This window comes from Eretmochelys imbricata, chromosome 3, assembly GCF_965152235.1.
Source record: "Eretmochelys imbricata isolate rEreImb1 chromosome 3, rEreImb1.hap1, whole genome shotgun sequence".
NCBI lineage: Eukaryota > Metazoa > Chordata > Testudines > Cheloniidae > Eretmochelys > Eretmochelys imbricata.
The window spans coordinates 45,254,564-45,277,046 of record NC_135574.1 but is presented as its reverse complement, the minus strand read 5'-3'; the positions used below and the strand labels follow the sequence as shown (position 1 = coordinate 45,277,046).

The window sequence follows — 22,483 nt, the reverse complement described above, 5'->3', positions numbered from 1 at the left end:
GATGGCCTGGCTCACCATCCTTCCATGGTGCCAATGGATCATGTACCTAATGGTTCAAGTACTTGTGCATATTTTGACGTTAATGACCATTTCTGGCAGTCAGGTAGAGGAAACATCTCACCTCCAGAGCCCTTGATGTCTATATTTTGAGGCTCTTGTGCCAATATTGATCTTTTATTAAAAATTGTCTAGAAGGTGAAACAATTAAAAACAACAACAGAAGTCAGATGTTTAAAATAGAAGAATGCAATTATAAGAAAATCATGATGAGGCTATAATGTTTGGGCAAAGATTATTGTATTAATTTCCCCACCAGAATTTAATATAGTAGCCATGCTGTACTATTTGAAAAAGGCACAGGAGAAAAAGTGGATCCCTGGACTAAAATTATGGACCAACTCAAAAACAACACAAACAACATAAATTATTGGTTATGCATACATTGCTAAACGGATGTTAGAGTGTCAGTTGGGATTATTATTTATGTCCATCTGGAAGTTATGCTTGAAATACTAATATGTCCAAATGTATTGTTTAATTTACTACATCACAGTTCCAGTCTTCTCCTCATGCCCTATTTCTGGTTCTCTGGAGTTCTTACATACCATACTATGCTGTCTCATCTTATCTTTCCTTTTTTTGGCACACCTGTTATTTAATTCTGTTATGACTTTAGAGAGTGGCTCTCACATTGCAGATCAATCTAACTAAAAACTCACTTGTCTTTCAACTCTTCAATAATTTTATCTTTTATAAAGTATGAAATATACTTTTGTTTAGACAAGTGTTTTCTCCCTTACAACCCAGGTTTTCTTTCTGCTTCAACCTTCAGCAGTGTTTTTACTCAGACTTTGCAACATTATGATCAGACTGATTTATTTAACAACTAGTATCTGAAAGCTTTAGCTTTACTTTCTGCTTTGCAGCAGATACTAAAGCTATCTTATTAAGAAAACTGTTATTCAAAACACAAATATCTTATTTTCTTATGTTGTATTATGCAAAAAGATTCTTTTTAGGAGGAGAAGACAAGGAGCTAATCTAAAAGATAAATACTCTTAGGACTGTGAATCCCAAGTAGATCACCAAAAGTTTTCTTTTGTGGGGATATTGCAAATGTACACTCAATTTATTGCAAGAACTTCAAGCTTAAAACTAATTTCTATGGTGTCTTAGGAAAAACCACAGGACCCACAGATTTTAGCAAGAAATTTTCTTCAACCAGAGTGATAGTCATAGCAAAGAACATTTCAGACATGCATACTAAATTACATATTATATACTACAAGGCAGATCCTCAGCTGGTGCAAAATGTCAAAGCGTATTGAAGTCAACAAAGCTCTGACAATTTGCACTAGCTGAGCATATTCCCCACGTATTTTTATAATCTTGAAAGACAAATTTTTCACCAGACATTTTCAAGAGAGTGCTTCCTAAGTGTTCTCTCATAACCTACTTTAATTAGACAAGTATCACATTTAAATGAAACAACTCCCATGAAATATGGAGGGCACAATTTGAAGTAATTTGGACAGCACTATGCTAGGTCCAATCCCTAAAGGTGGGTCCGAAGATCAACACAGCCCAGCCCTAATTTTACCAGAAAGTTCCTGACAGCATGAAGTCAGGACTTCCTAAAGGGTAGCAACTGTAGCATAGTCTGTTCCATTCTCTTCTCTCCACACTCTCTCTCTGGTAATCTTCCGTCCATACTTCCGTCCATTGTTTAAATGGAGCAGCAACGCTCAGTATGAGGATGCAATTTCTAAAATTCACTTGTGCATTAATTGGTCTGTGTAAACCCCGCTGGTACATACTAAAGATTCCCTAGCGCTCTGGAACATAGTGCAGAGCACTACATTAAGGCCCAACAGAAACTTTAGTGAGCAGCAGCAGGGTTTACACAGACCAAGTGCACTACACTAAAGCGCACTAGGGATCTTTTAGTACACACCAGCAAGTTTACAAGAACCGATTAATGTACACACATTAATGTGCTTTTGAAATCACATCCCCCATATGGCATATTACCACGCTGTGTAGAAAACCCCTTAGCACATTTGAAAGCACATTTTATAATATTATATTGGGCTGAAATTAAATCTCTTACCTAGTATCCATTTTTCTGATAAATATTTTATTTCAGGTTGCTTCTTTCCCAAATATTCTCCAATATAGATTTTGGCCTGACGTAGGGTTTTACATATTTTTCCTCCACACAACTGAACAAGTTTACTTAGCTTGTCACATGGCGGTTGACTGGCAAGAGATATAAACATTACAGGCTGACTTGAAAAGAGGTCCTGCTGATATTTTCCTGATGACAGGTGGCGTTGACGTCTGCAGATCTGTTTTTAAGGAAACAAGGAAATTAAGAACTAACATGTTTCAATTTCATTTATAAGCAGCAAGTAAAGCTAGTCTTTGCATTTAGGAAAAGAATTATAGGATATGAAAACAACTCTTTACATTCCCATGTAAACTCTTGGGTAAGTCATACCATGATTAGCTAACAATCACTATATATTTATTTTTTTATTTATGACTTTTTTTGGCTTGATACAAAAGCCAAAATATCCATGTGCCATTTATTTGATTTCCATAATCTAGCCAGGTATTTATTCAATGCTCAATCTAACATGGTACTTGAATACCTTACAAGTGTATAAATGCAGCAGGCAGTGTAAAGATAAGCTCTACCTTTGGTTCTCTCCCCCCCCTTTCTGCAGCACAGGTTGAAGGAATTTGTTTAATAGTATTTGCATAGTAATTTTTAATAAAAAAGCTAAGTAGATGAGACGGGTTTTGTGTTTCTCTCTGAATGCAGTGAGAATGGTGGGCGCTTTTAGGTCTTGTAGTAAGTAATTCCACTTTGGTGGGCAAGATGCTGAAAAACCTCTATCTCCTGCTTCTTCTGGTTATAGACAGATCATCGGTCTGATTATAGACAGATCATTGTTCACAGTAAATCTTGGTCATGAAGTCTTTTGAGACTGCTCAGGTCCAAGCCATTGGAAGGCTTTGACCATTAAGACCAACACATAATAAACTTAATCCTATATTTTACTTTGAGCCAGTTTTAAGAGGCATTAAGGGAAACCTTTAAAAATAGGCCTTGTCTGCAGTAGGGGCTTTAGCACTGATATAGCAATGCATATGTGTAAACGCCTCAAACCCTGGCTCCACTGAAATCAATGGCAAAATTCCCATTGACTTCAAAAGGGACCAGGATTTCACCCCTGGTATTGAGATGCACTATGCTACTGTAAACACGGCTTGTGCTGGTGCAGCTTACACCCAGGTTTACCGGTGGCAACTATATTTGTGTAGTTACACTACTGCTAAAAACTCCAGTGTAAACTGGGCTTTAGGAAAGTAAGATACGGTATGTTAATGGATCTCGATGGAAGTTGGTGCTCAGCATCCTTAGTCACAATAACACACATGCAATTTGGTTGAGAAAATGCAGATGACTAAGTGTAAGGGCCACATTCAAAACATCATAGACTTGTATTGTTGGAAGAAGCTGGATCCAGCTGCAGAGCTGAAAGAGCCTAACATATTTCAAGGAAAAGAAATGTAGTCCTGAACCCGGGGAAAAACCGAAAACAGTATTTTCCCTGCAGGTCCACTGTCTATATTTGCTTAGAAGGTTTGGTAGGTATAATGAAGTGAAAAAAACCCTAGGCAACCAGAACATGGAACCAGGGAAAATATGCCATGGTAAGGATAAAGACCCCTTTGTGATTCCCCCCCGTGTTGAGGATTAAGCAGAAGAAATGCTGGAATTATGGTAAAGAATACCAGAGAAGTCTGTTCAGTCTAGGATCAGACTGGGCCAAGAATACAGAGAATGAATGGACAGAAGATTACTTAAAACAACCAAATCCAGATTTAAGATTAACAACATATGTGTGTATATAATGGGGCTATTACACACTGTACCTCTTGCATGCAAACTCTTTCCCTCTTTAGAAGACTTTTTCCATGCGTAACATAGAAAGAGAAAAGGAAAGTCCTTTACAAATCTGTGAAGTCCTTAACACTATTAATGTGGTTGTGTACTTACAATTAAACAAGAAAAGGGCTGATTGATATACATGAGGAGTGTCTAGCAATTTCTTCTTCTGGTTGGTTTGGTATACTCTGGAACAGGGGTTCTCAACCTTTTTCCTTCTGAGGCCCCCCAACATGCTAGAAAAACTCCATGGCCCACCTGTGCCACAACAACAGGTCTTCTGCATATAAAAGCCAGGGCTGGCGTTAGGGGGTAGAAAACAGGGCAACTGCGTGGGGCTGTACGCCACAGGAGCCCCTGCAAAGCTAAGTTGCTCAGGCTTCGGCTTCAGCCCTGGGTGATGGGGCTCAGGTCTCCAGGCTTCAGCCCCATGCGGTGTGGCTTCAGCTTCCTACCCTGTGCCTTAGTGAGTCTAACACTGGCCATGCTTGGAGGACCTCCTGCAACTTGCTTGAGGCCCCCCAGTGGGCCCTGGACCCCTGGTTGAGAAACACTGCTCTAGAAAGGGCAGATAGAGTACTGTGGAATGAAAAAACATTTTCTTTAGCTCAATTATGAAGTTCAGAACTATTCTGGTCAGGTTGCTACTGCAAGTACTAAAGACTAACCATTACCCCTAAACTATCTAGAGCTGAAATAATCAAACCATTATAATAAAAGGGTTTTTTTATAAGCCAATTAGTTGCAGTACATAATGACTTGAGCATTCGGGCAGGGGTTCAAAATGATGTTCATAAAGATGACAGATGTGTGTTGCACCAGTTAAAGTCTTTTCAGTGTCTGATTTCACTTCCCGGTAAAGTTCAATACAGCAATCAAATCTGGAGGTCACAAATACATGGAACATCACATCTAAGTCTTTGTCTGCCAGGATTAGGTAAAGTCTCATGGCCAGCCACAGGAAGAAGATGGCATTTAAAAAAACAAACAAACCACAACAACAGCTGCTATTTAGGTTTCCAGGGTAAGTATAGGTTCTAGGAGGACACTGTGCTACAATACCACTTGATCAGTGAGGGAGCAGATGTCCTTGTTGACTAGTTCATTGAAATATCTTCCTCATGCCAGCAGCGCCTCCTCAGTCTAGTTCAGGTTTAACAACATATACAATAAATGCACAAACTGATAACTGGATCTGCCAAACCTATCTGATATTTTTTGTCCCTGTTTTCCTTGTGGAAGCTTGGTGAACTGGCTCTTAGGTAATAAACAACAAGAGCTACAGTTGCCAATACAAGAAGAGATGAAGGCAAAAATAAAAGTTTGGGCACAAGAGTGGCTGAGATATTTTTCGATGCTGGTAGTTTTTCACGAATGTGAAAAATAGGGAAATGATCTGAACAGTGGACTCCTGACTTTGACACTGACTCACTGTGTCACTTTGGGCACTTAAGATCTTTGTGCTTTAGTTCACAAATCTATGGAGTCGGGATGAAAATGCTCATCCAATTTACAAGGGGTTGTGAAGATTAATTAATGTTTGTAAAGAGCTTTCAGATCCTCAGATAAAATTACAAAGCATGTTTATTATCTTTATAAGAGGTAGTTTCTTAGTGTTGGTGATCAGTGCCAGACGAACAAGGAAAAACAAAGCCCATGCTGAGATACCACAGACAGCAGTTGCACAATCTCCATCGATGTCATTCTTCAGAGGAGTCAGTCCTAAATGAAGGTAAAACTTTTTATGCTCATGAAATCCTTGGCTGCTCTGCTGAAACTACAAACTGTTAGTTTTCTATAAGCTAGCTTGCAGGACATTTTAGAGAAGCCAGAAGCTGACAGAGTTAAGGCAGGCCAAAAGGCTAAAATATGGTCAAAAATGTGTTGTAGCTATTTATTCTTACAGTGTTCAAACAACATATGCATCAATAAGGTCAAAGAGAGCTTTCCCAACTGACTTCAATGAGTACACGCTCAAGACCGTAATATACTTTGTAATCTCTGATGTGCAAATAAAAGGCAGGATTCTGGTATTCCTGTGATTGCACTTACTCACTTTCATGAATTACCAGTTATTTCAAAATGTGTATTCACCAAGCAAACATAAAAATGCTTTAGCTAAAAAGCATTCAGGTAAGAAGTTCAACAAATTATACACTATACTCTAATGAAAACAACACAGAAACAGAGCCTCATGATAAACATGATCCTATCTTTGGTGGCTCAAATAGCCTTCTTCTTCCGTTAGAGAGAATTGAGAACATCTACGAATCTCCTGAGTTGCTTACATAGACAAATCAACTATATCTGAAAGGAGAAAAAATAATCACCAGGAGACATTAATTTAGTGTTAGTTTATCTAAAATTAACAATCAGACTTGATTCCAAGGGACCTTTGTGCTCGACTTGCCATGCTGCTTTTTTTAGTCTGGCGCTCTAGGGCTTCAAGATTAAACTGATTAGGATTGACAAAATCTGTTTATGTTAAAAACCCAACAGGACATGAGTTTCTTAGATGGAAGACATACAATTTAACTTGATTGTAATCCTGCTGTTTCACACATTTTACAGGACATGATTTTAAAAGGCCCGTTGTATTCCCACTTCTTCAAACATTTTCTCTGAATGCATTTATTGTTCAGGTGACTCATAATGAAAAATTGTGTTATTTGTACAGTTAGTCCTACTACTGGAAATACACTTGGGTTAAATTAATATTAAAGGCAAAAATTGCATGAATGTTATGTTAAAAATTTGCACAGCTAATCACAAAGAGTCTGGAATGTAAATGTTATGATTCCAACAGAAACATTAGGTCAAGCTGTGTTGCACAATCCATGTAGTTTGGTATATATGTTTGTGTTATAAACGCTAAGGTTGGGATTTTCAAAGGAGTTAAAATGCTGAAATCCCTTTGAGATAGCTCCTACCTTTAGCCTCTTTTGAAAATCTCAGAATAATGTATTAATCTACATATTGACTGGAATAAAAGGAACAGCATATTGTACATTGTGCAATATGACCAAAATTAAGTTTCTGTTTGGACCTTACATTTTGCTTTTCCTGACACTTTTATTTTTAAGTACAGCTTTCCAGCCAGATTGTGCTTGGATCCTGCTCAGGTGTACAACAAGGAGAGAAACTCATCCAGAGGCTAGAAATAATTGAAAATCCTGTATTCAGACAGCACAAGGACTCTGCAGGGCTAGCATTGCTTTCAAAGCCAGCCTACGCATAGAGGAGTGGAGGTAGCCAGTCTTAGAAGAGAAAACATATTGCACGCTCTGGAAGCCATTTAACCACCCCCAACTTGGACTAGAGATTGAATGGCACAATCCACCTCTTCAAATTGAATTACCCAACTGTCTTTGTAACATCAAAGAGTTTGCAGCACTCCAGGACTGCTGCACACCCTTTGATTTTTTTTTTTTTTTAAAGTTTGAGCAAAATCTTCCTCATTTCAATCCTAATCAGAGACCAAACGTGAGAAAAATTCAGCCCAAAGAAGTGAGTATTTCCACAAATAGCATTTGTGCAAACAGTTATTATGGAAACTATTTCATAACTGTACCTATAATAGGCACGACCAGCACCTGCTATGATATCAAACATTGATGCTAATTCTCCTGTCTAATTACTGTATATTCCTATCAGGTGGCTCTGAGAAGAGAGTCCCACTGACTATAGTAGTTATTCAGGATTTAGATATTTAGCTTAGTTCTTTCATCAGACAGATGAACCGGCAATAGCACCCCCCTTACATTGTTTGGCACTGTTATAAATCATAAATAATAGAAATTAACAATTTATAATCCCCTTTGAATTGAGGATTTGAAAAAGATCATCATTACACTGACTGAAAGTTAAAGGTATTGAGAATTTATGATGTAGTAATGCAGCATTTCTTCATTACAATAACAACAACTGATCAACTTTCCTCCACTTTTCATGTCTTACATTTTTAATTCTTCAGATTGTGGGTTGTATGTTACAAAGAATATTAACAATAGCAACAAATAGGTAACATATGATGTATTTAAATATACTGCACGTATGCAGGATTGGGATTTTTGCTTCAGCCGTTACATTTAACTTCCTCTTTCTGAACTAGACACCTCCATAAACACTATCATTTTAGTAACAAGTGCTACAGTTGTGCCTGGAACTTTATGAGAATGTATAAAAACAGGTCCCTGGACAAAAGTACTTCCAATCCAAGACCTTGATCCTTCAGACTCAGGAGAAGGCCAGATCCACCTACAGCTGAACCTCAGAGTTACAGACACCTCGGGAATAGAGGTTGTTCTTAACTCTGGAATGTTTGTAACTCTAAACAAAATGTTATGGTCGTTCTTTCAAAAGTTTACAACTGAACATTGACTTAATACAGTTTTGAAACTTTACTATGCAGAAGAAAAATGCATCCTTCTGGTTCCAAGTGAGGTGTGTGGTTGACCAGTCAGTTCATAACTCTGGTGTTTGTAACTCTGCGGTTCTACTGTATTTGTAAGATTGGAGCCCAAGTCATACCAGAGTAAAAGAAGGTAAATGATCAGGTTGAGGAGGAGATGAGTGAGGATTGCAAAAGAAAAGTCATAGGGCTGATTCCGATCTTGCTGACACTGATGCAAATATTGACATCAGTGGAATTACTTCTGATTTGCACCAATGTGAGGTTGGAATAAGACCCCACAAAATGTATATATGTATCATGTATATAGTAACCTGCATCTCTATCTTTTTCTATCTGCCCTCAGCCTCCTTTTTGATTTTGGGAGAATAAGGTCAAGTATGAGAAAAGGGATGGCTGGCACAGGAGGGGAGGTTAGTAGCAAATGGCCATATACCTGACACACACAGTTCATTAGCATTCTTTTGAAAGTTACATTAAATATCTAAGTTATTCTAAGTCTTTTTAAGGTACAGTACAGTAGGTATCAGAGTTTAACTAAAAATGCACTCGGTATAAAACAAATTTAGGTTAAAGAAAATATATTTTAAAAAACATGATTTGTTTTGGTTATTAGTCCTTTTGTCTTTGCGAATTATGCATGTGGTTTCCCCACAATATACTCCAGAGTGGCCTTTCAAATTCAGGTAATAAAAGTATAAGGACATGCCTAATGTTCCTACTTTTTTTTTATGTCACTGGAAAATTATTCATCAGTGAAACTGCTCCCTTCCTATGAACTACACAAGTGTTAATGCATATCCTATAAGAAAAACAGTGTTGTATTTGAAGTACTCTCCTGCCTGAAACATGGTAGTAAGCATGCAATTCTGCACAAAGATTAAGGGAAAAATATTGCCCTAAATTACTTCAGCTAAAGGAAACCTTGAATTTAGGCTACTGTCACGAAGGCTGAGTCCACTTACCAAGCTTCTGAAGTATAACATCAAATAAAATCCACCATTAATACAGATTTATAGCTATATAATTGAGAGGTAGAGTGAACATTTTCAAAATTATGATGGCAGAGTTTTGTCCATAATGCTTGTCATTCGCAGGAGATACATATTTTTTTGGCACACTTTGAGGACCAAATCTTGTTGCTTGTGAAGTCAATGGGTAATTGACCATTTCCTTTAACCAGAACAGGCTCTGACCACTAAAGGGGGAAAGGTTTGATTCCCTACTCTGTTATACCAGTTTTAGGCTGGTATAATGGCACTGAAGTCAATGGATTTACAGCAGCATAAAACTATGGTGTAACAGAGTGGTAAATCAGGCACAAAAAATAATATGCTCCATTAAGCTACAAATTTAGTAAGAAAGATAGTTCTAAAAATGGAGTTTAATGGAGTTGGGTAATATTGCTGGTGAAATCTTAAGGTCTGAGTTTACAGTTTCAGTGGGATTCAATATCGTTAAGGGTGCTCAGTATCTCTGAGGATTGAGCCATTAGTATTTGTATTTGCTGACACTGTAGTTCTTCAGAAACATCTAGGGAAGAATATGGGCCTAATTTATTGCATATATAGGAAACATTACACTTACATTGTCCTACATTTTCAGGTAGTCTGTCACTTTCTAAAAAATTGAAAGGAAAACACATATGTGGAACCCCAGGCACATTTGAAGATGAAGATTACACACACATGAAAGTGAAATAGAGTATCAGCCTGCTTCTGATAAAGAATAGTATAATGCAGTGAAGACAGCTTAGAAGTACAGTTATCCTGCAGTGAGGGTCTTGAAGAATCTGCAGGATCCTACAGGGATCAAGGAAGCCTGCATAATTATACACTAGCTTGGGTAGGTCCAAGGAGAAATGCCCTAGGTTTTCATCTTTCTAAGTGTCAGTATAAAAGGATGAAAATGATCAAACCAAACAGTGTCATTGTTTAGATAGTAACAAAGTAAAGTGCAAACTTGTTATAGTGCTTAAAAAGCTGGTTTGATCTTTTTTGTCCTTTATTTATTTTAGAAATTTGCTATTAGTCATTTAACATTATAAGCAGTTTTAAACTTGAAAATGTTATTCAGTAAATATTTAGTTTAAAACTATATTGGAATGCTGCACTAAATAGTGGATTTTTAAAATTAGGTGCTTCATAACTAATACGATCTGGTTAAGAACTGGATTTTCCCTAAACTTACCAGCTGTTCCATGCAGACATTGTTCTTTGCCTGTGAAGAATTCTATTGAAGTTAATGGGGTTGCACATGAGTGCATAGTCCAGCAGGCATGATCAGAGCCATAACAGTATGCTCAGCAAAAATTACCTGGGTTAGCTTGTCTGCTCTAATAGCTACAATTGTCTCAACCTTTCCTTTATCAGCATCAAAGAATTTCGTTACTAGGGCAGGTACTTATCATTCTGTGAAGAAAACTCAATCTGTAATGTTTAGTGCAAATTATTGAAAATACCATATCCACATTCTAGTATATTAACTGGAACTGATGTTTTTCTATAAACTATCAATACTGTCCAGCCAAAGTACGGGCTCCCATTTTGTCAAACTGTAGAAGCACACGATTTCAAATGACAGAAATGCTAACACCCTTTTTGTATGACTGATAAAGGAATGTTAACATCTCAACATGCACAAGTGGAGACTGTTTGCGGGCAAATCCATGTATGTGCATTAATGGGTTTGGGGGTCTGAAAAAGTTTGAGCATCTGTTTGAAAATCTGAGGCAGAAAAATTACCCGCCAATTTCTTCTGTTGACAACATCAAGAGAAATGTGTTATAAAGACAATTGATACACAGCAAAGACTGTGGAAATTCCTCCAAAATACTTCTCTTTTTTCCTCAGTAGTTTTCTACAGAAGTGTTTTCTGGCAAAAAAGAAAGTGAAGGGTGAAAGAAAACTAGAATGAAGACAATTTTACTAATAAAGTTTCTTTATACTATGTGTTGACAGACAAGCCTTACTTCTCTCAAATCTCATAGACTGATAAGTAAGGCTTACTTCAACAATATATTCTCTAAAAGACATAGTCGTATTGGGAATACTATACAAAAATGTTTGGCAAACGTATCTACTGTTTGGCAGATATTCAAAATCATACTTGAAGATGTTTGGATCACTTCTTCCTCCAGAGCAAATTTTTGCAGAAAAAACAGAACAAAATTACTTACTTTTAGTTTAGATTTGCTTTTTTCCCACTGAACCAGAACAATTTATAAAATACTGTGTAACATAAATATATGACAGCTATATATTTTAAAAAAGAAAAGAAATTAGGCTTATTGAACACATATGCTTTTCCCTAGTGTAGATCAATAGGACTTAAAACTAAGGTTTGTATTTCAAGTGCAAATACATCACATCAGAAACTTTAAGGTTGCAAGATATAGTAAGTTTCATTATAATTCCATTTTACTAGCACATAACTTCCCCAAAAAAATCTCTTTCTAAACTGAAAGTTTCCATATTTGGTCTCAGCACAAATGAATTTTTATGGAAAATTTAAGAAAATCCCTCGAAATGTAGGCTTCGATCCTGCAATCACTTGAACGTATGCTTAACTTTACACAGGTGAGAAATGCTGTTGACCTTAGTGGAACTACTCACGTGAAAGTCTGTGTAGGCGTGAAAAGAACAGGAGTACTTGTGGCACCTTAGAGATTAACAAATTTATTAGAGCATAAGCTTTCGTGGGCTACAGCCCACTTCATCGGATGCATAGAATGGAACATATAGTAAGAAGAAATATATATACATACAGATAAGTTGGAAGTTGCCATACAAACTGTGAGAGGCTAATTAGTTAAGATGAGTTATCAGCAGAAGAAAAAAACTTTTGTAGTGATAATCAAGATGGCCCATTTAGACAGTTGACAAGAAGGTGTGAGGATACTTAACTTTAGGGAAATAGATTCAATATGTGTAATGACCCAGCCAGTCCCAGTCTCTATTCAAATCCAACTTAATGGTATCTAGTTTGCATATTAATTCAAGCTCAGCAATTTCTCATTGGAGTCTGTTTTTGAAGCTTTTCTGTTGCAAAATTGCCACCCTTAAATCTTTCATTGAGTGGCCAGAGAGGTTGAAGCATTCTTCTATCGGTTTTTTAATGTTATGATTCCTGATGTCAGATTTGTGTCCATTTATTCTTTTGCACAGAGACTGTCCGGTTTGGCCAATGTACATGGCGGAGGGGCATTGCTGGCACATGACAGTATATATCACATTGGTAGATGTGCAGGTAAACAAGCCGCTGATGGGGTGGCTAATGTGATTAAGTTCTATGATGGTGTCACTTGAATAAATATGTGGACAGAGTTGGCATCAGGCTTTGTCGCAAGGATAGGTTCCTGGGTTAGTGTTTTTGTTGTGTGGTGTGTGGTTCCTGGAGAGTATTTGCTTCCAGTTGGGGGGCCGTCTGTAAGCAAGGACTGGTTTGTCTCCCAAGATCTGAGAGAGTGAGGGATCATTTTTCAGGATAGGTTGTTGATGCGCTGGAGAGGTTTTAGTTGGGGGCTGAAGGTGACAGCTAGTGGCGTTCTGTTATTTTCTTTGTTGGGCCTGTCCTGTAGTAGGTGACTTCTGAGTACTCTTCTGGGTCTGTCAATCTGTTTTTTCACTTCAGCAGGTGGGTATTGTAGTTTTAAGAATGCTTGATAGAGATCTTGTAGGTGTTTGTCTCTGTCTGAGGGATTGGAGCACCATTAACCTCAGCCTAGACCAATCCACACAAGCGGTCCATTTCCTGGACACTACTGTACTAATAAGCGATGGTCACATAAACACCACCCTATACCAGAAACCTACTAACCACTATACTTACCTACATGCCTCCAGCTTCCATCCAGGACACACCACATGCTCCATTGTCTACAGCCAAGTTCTAAGATACAACCACATTTGCCTCTCACAGTTTGTATGGCAACTTCCAACTTATATGTATGTATATCTATTTCTTCTTACTATATGTTCCATTCTATGCATCCGATGAAGGGCTGTAGCCCACAAAAGCTTGTGCTCTAATAAATTTGTTCGTCTCTATGGTGCCACAAGTACTCCTGTTCTTTTTGCCGATACAGACTAACACGGCTGCTACTCTGAAACCTGTGTAGGCATGGGGACTTAAATATGCAAACTTACATTAACAAATGAGGTCTTAACTACCCACAAAAAAGGAAAAGAAAGATGGATGGCTTTAAATGAGAGCATCCTTGCTTGCTTGCATCCATTCAACTAGGTCAGAAAAAACACAAAATAAATTCATCTGTGTGTGATTGACTCACACAATTGACAATAATTTACAAATGAACTAAGAGATTTTCTCCAGAGTTTAATACATTTTAAGTTTCAATAAGGACTACTTCTTTAAGTGTCTAGATTCTGTTTCCTCAAAAGTAGTTGAGAATAAAATTCTTTCACCCCCTCTTTCCCCACCTGCAACCTAGATCACAACAAGCTGTAGGACAAAAGTAGCTGAACCAAAAATAAACAAACTGTTGAAATAAGAAAGCGTTGCACATTTTAGTTTCCAAAGAACTTGTTTAAGAACATTATGGACAACTGAAAAAGGCATATAATACAAAAATGAGCATGCTTTTACCAAAGGCTCACTACTACCACACATATCCTTACAAACACTGTCACATGGCAGTGAGTATGAGGTTAACTCTGACAGATGTGAGAGAATGTTTAGCCAGCCATAGCCTCTAAAGATGCAGGTACAGAAAGGAAAGCCAATCTGGGATTGACCCATAAGAAATATGGCTGACTTAATTAAATTTAGTTAATTAACCTTTGTGCATACAACCTTATTGTTCTCACACAGTCTGTCTCCTGTATGACAGCAATAGGGAACACTACTTTGTTGGATATATCCATCCTTCTTTTTGTGATCATTTTCCATTTTTGCCATGTGGCTTTCACATACGATCTACCTTCTCAGCTCATACAATGTCAGTTGTTATACCCTTACTGAGTTTTCCCATACTCCATGAGCAGTCCCATTGATTTTAATAGAACAGCTTGAGTAGTAAGGTACTACTGAATGTAAGTGGCAAAATCTGGTTAGAGAAAAACATAAGAAGGACATTGCCAAGAGATACAAACATGTATTGACCCAAAGCAAAACTGAGGAACACCATAAACATATCTGCCTTAACACAGGACACTGAAATGTAGAGTACTTAACAAGCTGACTACAGTATGACAAGAGGCAGCCCTTTAAGAGAGGTGCACCACAGGCTAACATAGAGCCATAACTTATTAAGAAGAACCTGTGTACGATGCAGCTAAATGTTACATATCAACTAGTACAGCATTTTTCAAAGTTTGGGTTGCAACTCAGTACTGGGTTGTGGCATGTCAGGCATTGGGTCGCTCTGATCAGCACCTCCAACTGGGATGTTAAAGTCCCATCGGCGGTGCTGTCCAGCTAAGGCAGGCTAGGGCCTACCTGTTCCAACACCATGCTGCGCTCCGCAAGCAGCCAGGAGCGGGTCCGGCTTTTAGGCAGGGAGGCCACGGGGTTCCACGTGCTGCCCCTGCCCCAGGCACCAGCTCCGCACTTCCATTGGCCAGTTGCGGGCCAATGGGAGCTGTGGGGGTGGTGTTGCTTGTGCGCCTCAGGACCTGCTGTTGGCCGCTTCAGGCGCAGCGCGGTTTGCGGTCCCAGGACAGGCGGAAAGCCTGCCTCTGCACCCCAGTAGCACTGCTGACCAGGAGCCACCAGAGGTAAGTCCACACCCCAACCCCCTGCCCCAGCCCTGAGCCCCACAACCCAAAACCCTCATGCATCCCAAACCCTTCATCTCCGGCCCCACCCCAGAGCCCTGACTCCCTCCTGCACCCCAACCCCCTGCCCCAGCCCAGACCCCCTCCCACACCCTGAACCTCTCATTCCTGGCCCTACCCCACAGCCCTCACCCCAACCCTGAGCCCCTCCCACACCCCAAACTCCTCAACCCCAGCTCCATTGGGTCACGGGCATCAACAATTTTCTTCAAGTGGGTCCCCAGAAAAAAAGTTTGAAAACCACTGAACTAGTAGATGAAAGCCTGTGCTGTCTCAGGGGCATGGCAGTTGGGCCAGGTAATCCACCATTTGTGTTCAGTATCTGATTAATTTTTCCTTAGGGTTCTCCTTGTTTTAGCTCTCTGGATAGGTCTACCCTGCAACTGGGCACCTGCGGCTGGCCTGCGCCAGCTGATTCAGGCTCCAGCCCAAATGTCTACACCATCATTAAACAGCCTCTTGGTCCGAGTCATCTGGCACAGGCCAAACGCAGGGATCTAACTGCAGTGTAGACATACCCTCTGGGGCCAGTCAGGGTAGCTTTCTTGCTTGGCATTGTGTGAGGTCAGAGCTTAGAGTGGTACTAGACGTATGGGAACTGTTTTCACTTGTACCCAGTTCTGCACGGCTTGGAATCAGATTATTTCAGTAGTCGTGGCAGGTCTTCACATCAGCATGCTTGTATACCCTTTCACCAAACACTGTACCAGGAAACACTCACAAAACACTACAGAGGTGAACGTACGAACCCAACACAAAGCAGTGGGTATTATTGACCAGAAAATCCTATAGAGTGGAAGTAAGGCCATGCCTGTAGGTATTTTTGGACTATTGTTTCCATGGGCTGTGCTGTAGCGAGCCATGTTGATGTTTGTACATGTTCCCCTAAGATAACGCACCGAACTGCCCCCTGGTTGGAAGCACAACCACCATTTTGTTACTCCACATTGTTACCTCACCATTTTGTTACTCCCACCTTCCCTGATCAGCTATCACATTCCAATAGCCACGGAACCTTTGGAAGCCGACATTCCATCTGGTCCTCACAGGGCCCAGTGATGACTGCACCAGGTGACATTCTGAGCTATGTGTGTAGCTGTTTCCATCACTTCATAATGACTCAGACATTCTAGACTTCAGAATGATAGACAGACAGAGGGACAGGCCTGGAAGATTTGTGCAGGCATCGAATGAGAGGTATGTGCTGCCATGGAGTGTGTCTAGGGTTATTGTCCATGGCGACTGTGTTGTTGTGTAGATGGTTTAGAAGAACTGTGGCAAATGGGCCAAATAATCCACCAATACAGTCTCCCTCATACAAGTCAAACTGTTGCATGCAAATTAGCTGTACAGTAAGGGTGTGAGTGATACTTTTGATAGCACAATGGTCTAGGACTCTGCATGGAACAGATACATGCCTTACTACTGTAGCTATACATTGCATGGGTGTAATTCATCAAGTCAAATTGACTGAAAACTTAAAACCTGGCCAGAAACAGACCATGAAACCCTATGATTCCACCTGGTGATATTTGAACAAAAAGAGACATCAACATTTCTTACAGCTGTTTTCAACTGTTTCACACTGACTCAACAGACACTCTAGGCTTCAGGCTGACACACAGTGTGACAATCCTGGAATTTATTGTACAGATCAAGTTACTAGGCAAGGGAGCAATGTTTGCATAGAAGAAATATATTAAAATTATGGCATCATGTGAATTATCTTAGGTTTCTTATTTAATTTGTTGCTTTGGGAAGCCCTACATTATTATTATTATTTTAAATGACAGGATATTTTGCAGAAAGCTCCAAGAATGACATTTGTTTTGGTGACTGAGGCAGGGGGAATGCTTCCATCAGCCTTTAGGAGTAAATGATAAATCCAGTGCTGTCATCAGATTTGCTATACCTGGCAAAGTGTAGATGAATAATACTTTGATAAAGAAAAAGGTTTCCTATTCCAGTAATAACAAAATCAGTGAGCTTGTTGAAAGGAAAAGCCTGGCAAATGCGACGGGTTACACAGATGCTCCCTAAAGAGTCTCTCCCCAAACAGTTGTATTAGCCCATCATAAAAGTAATGTTACATTGAAGTAACTCCTAGTTTTATTATCCTAAAAATATACATATTCTAGTCCTTCTATTCCATCTAAAACAAACCATAATTATTTAGCAAAGACAAGAGTACATTCTCTCCCCCGCCTTAATTGAAGCTGAATGCCATTAAGAACGCCCAACAGTACCGCAATGTGTGCCAAACTTGAATTTTTTTAAGCGTCATTTGAGTTTTAAAGGCTACAGTAAGTGATGGGAACACAATTGTCTTGGGAATCTACAAATAACTTTAAAAAAGCTCATAAATCTGGCTTTTATGCCTTAGTTTTCAACAGCTTCATAAAATATGTAAAAGCTTGAACACAGTAGGTTCTTTTTTCTTCACATTTCTTAGGCTTGACTTTTCTCAATCTTTTTTGATATGCTTCAGTGAAACGAATAGAAAGGACGTTGCTTTTAAAAAAATAAATTAGGCACCAACAAAATTACTTAAAGTTTAGCTTTGTTCTTTTCAGTTATATTAAAAGAGAACAACATGTACCCATTCAAGTACGACAGCTTAAAATAGTCCCTCAATATTTTTTTAACATTGTAAAAACACCTCTGTCCAAGAAATGATGCACTTTAATATCACAATACATTATCTTATGATGAAACAACAGTAATTGGTACCAGTACATATAATTTTGTAATGCAAAGCTCAGAGATCTCATATTAACACTAAAAATGTCATTATCATGCACCAATTCTGTAAAATAGTTTATGAAGAAAAAAACTTTTAATCATGAAACTCTTTTCACGTGCACTAAAATGAAACCACTTTGAAAACAGTGTGTACCTTGCCCAACTACCAACAGAGGGGCCAGCTAAAATTGGCACAGATGTGCAAAGTCTTTAAAGCCATTCTGAAACTAACAGTGCAAAATTGTTGAAGTATATTAGCTGATATATCATTCAACTGTATGTGACCTCTGTGGAATGCATCCTTACTGCAACAATGTAACATAGGAAATATAGGACACAATAAGTTACCTGCCTTCCAGGAGCTCCTTATGGCCCTACTACTATGAATATTTCTGGTCCAGGGTTTTTATGACCATCACTTCATGGCAGAACATTTTATTTGTGGGTAACACCATCTCTCCTGATGTGTCCACTTAAACTATTGTGACTGATTAAGGGAGAGAATCTCACGGGAGATACAGCACACAAGGAGTGTGTGGAGTCATTCAGTCCTGCCCTTGACATAGTAGTGGTTGCAGCTTCAAGCACACACCCTGCCATAGTAAAACATGGTTCTGTTTTAAAAACATTTAGTCGTATGCTTTTTAACTAACATGTTAAATAACAGTCACTTCGAAAAGGTAGGGATTCCATGATAGCTGCTGCAGCAGCTCTTCCTTCAGAGGCATTTAAAAATGCTCTTCTGTTTGAAGTTTATCTATCTACTACTGTTATAACCCTTAGAGTGATTATAAATGAAAAATTACAGAAGTAGTATTTTCCAGTTTGCTTACTGTGTGCTTTGAGCACACTTTGGGTGGGCCTTTCATTCAGCAAAGAAGGAGAGAAAACCCTGGAAAAATAGACAAGAGTAGTTCTAATGCCACAGACATAGGCAGGGAGGCTTAGGGCCAAATTGTAGTACCTGAAACTACTTTTACCCCATTTTTAAACTTCGTAGATTTCAAGTTGACAGTGTCCCTTTAAAAGATTTGTTTTAACAAAACAAAACCACATCACAAAAAATCCACCCCAAAACACAAAACCAAAAAGAAAGGATATGGTCTATGGCCAATGATTTTCTTCTCAAAGCACTCATTTTCAATGTTTCTAATTTCAGAAACTGCCACCCCCCATCTTGTGGTTTGGTACACAGTTAGCAGCTAACAGAAATCATTTTTGTTTGCCAAGATTACTTCACACTCCTGTGCTTTCTGATAAAGAGCTGGTGACCTTACAGAAACCTGAAGCAAAGCAAAGGAACTGCACTCTTCACACTACTTTAACTGTCAGTGATCACATCAGATGCTGAAGGGAAAACAGAAGTTTGAAGTGGTCTTGGCAGGTATTTGGAGTAAAAGAAGGAAAATTTTCAAAATGTTTTCTTTGCAAATATACTGTCATTTTAAAATATAATATAACTTCTGTTTTGGGATCTCAAACATTTTTAATTTTTTTAAGTGTTTTCATTCACCTTTAAAAGATATTGGAGCATATTGTGCATTCTGAGACAGTACTATTGATATTACTTATTTTCTGCTTAACTAAGAGTTTCCCTATAGTTTTAAACAAAAAGTGGAGCAATGTTCATTTAAGTTACATGATGTCTACGTTCACCCTTGCAGGATTTGCTGCAGGTAAAAAAAAGGCTTGGCTTGTAGATAAGACTATCATTGTGCATGACTCTAACATATAAGGACACGGAGAAGGCACAGATCAAGATATTCCATTTACTGTAAATGTAATTTAAGATTTTTCTGTATATTGGAAAAGTTGCTTTGCATTTGAAATAAAGCTGCAAAGCTTTTTTTTTTTTTAAAAAAAGGTAAGCTGATATGACATGGCTAAATATGGAGAATTGAGTAGTCCTTATATGATAGTGTTGGTGGCATTTCAGAGTTGTTGGACGAACCGTGCACTGCCAGTTGCTGACTCTTCCCTCTAGGAGGACTCCTTTCTAGTTTCTTTTCTCATTTCCTTTATTATTTTGTTAGTCAGGTGGACTAGGTGTTCTCATATTTTAAGGACTATGTAGGACAGCGAGATCCACAGTTCTTTTTTTAAAGCTCCATTGCAGTTAATGTATTTTAGTGAGAGTAGAAAGCCTTTCCAGTAGGTTGTTAACAGCATAAACAAGAAAATGGAGATTAAAGACTCCAGAGCTATTGTACATAAATTATGAACAGCTGGATATTAGAGTTCAGGTGAGGGATAAGTAAAGGCAGAAAATACTTTAAAACACAGAAATAAGATGGGGCTTCACACAAGCCGATTAGAGATGTTTTTCCCAGCCAACAGACTGGGTCACTCAGAGAAGAATAGACCTGAAGAACATTCAAGTTAAATAACTTCTCGTTAGAAGATGTTCCACATATAGTTTCCATTTATTTATTTATTTGTTTTAAAATGATGGCTGCAGTCCTTGTCCACCCAAAACTCCCATTGAGTTCAGTGGGAATTTTGGTGGACACAACAGGAATTCATGGTCAATACAATACAGACTAAATGAGATATGGAGGGCAATGCTGACTCCTTTACACAGGAAGATACTCAGAATTACTAACATGTGGACAAACTGTGAAGCCATTGTGAATTCTATATATGTTGGGGAATTACATCATTACAAGACGTAGCTGTTCTGTCTTCATATGTAGGCTGAGAGGATCTATATTCAAATGCCCAGGCTGGTTAGAGGACTGAAAAGAGGCATTTCCTTTTGTAACTAATTAGTGCTGAAATAACAGTTCCAGAAGCATAAAAGGAAGTTCTTTTTAAAACTCAACTACTGAACGAAGTGGTGGCCCTTTGGTCACTGCTGTCCACTGTCCAACACCCATGCTCACTTTTGTGCCGCAGAGGCAGCATACTCAGCCTGTGGGTTGAGGGAAGGAGAGATCACTCTGCATATACCTCTGTGGCTAAGCAAAGTAGTTGTATTGATGGGATTTAAAGGGAGCTCAAAGCCCTACTTACTCGCAGAATACCAGTGTTATATGGAACTTTGAGGGAAGGGGAAAAGTAAAATCTTCCACTGGGGTCTGCTATTGTAGACCAAATAATTTTATATTAAAAATAAATATGCCCCAAATTAAATGAAAGTGGCTATTTTGTCTATTATTACCATGCAAGATCTGAAAATTATGCCTGATTGGTATATAAATTAAGAACAGCTGTATATTATAATTCAGGTAGAGTGAATAAAGGGAGAAAAAAACAGAACATTTTTATTAACTGCCTTTTAAATATTACTTTTAAAGGTAGAATGTAACAGATCACTTACATCCATTAAAAGCTGAACATATTCATTCATAAACAATGCTATTGTGCCAACATGATATACTCACAAACATATGTATATCAGGATGACATAGACAGACACCTGTTTTATTGAGTTGTTTAATCAGGCTTGCTAGCAGACAAGAGAATTTTATACATAATCTAAAATTGAATCTGTACGTAATTTCCTTCCCCTTTTTAACTGAAGATTCAAAGCAAATCAAGGGGAAACCTACTATGAGACTACTTCCAACAACAGATGACTCAACTAGCACCTGAGAATTTGTTGTGCTTGTATGTACTGGGGTTCTGAACTTCCTGTTTCAATAAAATACCAAACAAGTTGTGTTTCCTTTACAAATATGCTCTTACATCAAGTCCTGTTCCTATAATTTCAGTTTTTGTCTGCATTCCAACATTTTTTTTGGCAAATGCAGAAACATTCTAATTAAAGAGTAGAGAAAAACAAGCATCATTCATCACAGAGCAAATGTTTGAAAGATCATCTTTGCTGGCTAATTCTTTCATTCACTTTAAGTTGGCTTTAAAGAGCTTGATTTCATTTTGGCATATGCTAGTCCTAAATCAAACACAGGTAATATCTTTTGATGAGGTCCTATTAGTATAAAAATGGAAAGTGATTAACAATTCTCTTACTAAAATTCTAATGGCATACAAAACAGAATGCTTTCTGTGTGAAATGGATCAAAGGTATTTCTGGGAAAATGGCATTGTATTTTAAAATATCATACTGTTCTGTGTAGGTAATTTTATCTCTCAATTAAACCATTTAACACAATTAAATATAATTTGAAAATTATAATTCCCATCCTAATTGGAAGTGATCACTGTTTTTGTCTCAACATGTTCTAATTGATCAAAGTAATAAGTATCTTTTTATTGTTCTTACCCTTTCTTCCATATTAACAGTCTACATTAACATCAAGAATCCAAATAAAAAAGCTCTTTCTGCTTGATTTAGAGCTATTATGAGAAAGGCAACCTCCCAAGTAGAGTTAAATCGCAGCGCTGCAAATACATGACTACAGCATAATGGTCTGGTTAAGTACAATACAAGCCCTATGCATTAGTTTCTTTCCTTAATTTCATTGGTATCACTTAGTTATAATAAGCACAGGACGAAGCCTTTTGTCCGAGCAACATTTCTTTCATTTTCTTTCCTAGAATCAATACATTGCACAGAGTGATAGTCACTTCTGTCAACTAGCTTCTGTTTAGAAACCACCTGAAAACAAAGCT

At 38.3% G+C, this 22,483-nt stretch overlaps 1 protein-coding gene across 1 annotated transcript in view; it reads right to left on the bottom strand.

Moving 5' to 3' along the window:
* The window catches only part of MCPH1 (microcephalin 1), a 237,573-nt gene that overhangs the window by 2,544 nt on the left and 212,546 nt on the right, over positions 1-22,483 (bottom strand). The window contains 1 exon segment of the mRNA XM_077811576.1: positions 2,111-2,348. Within this exon segment, the coding sequence (XP_077667702.1) occupies positions 2,111-2,348 (238 nt within the window).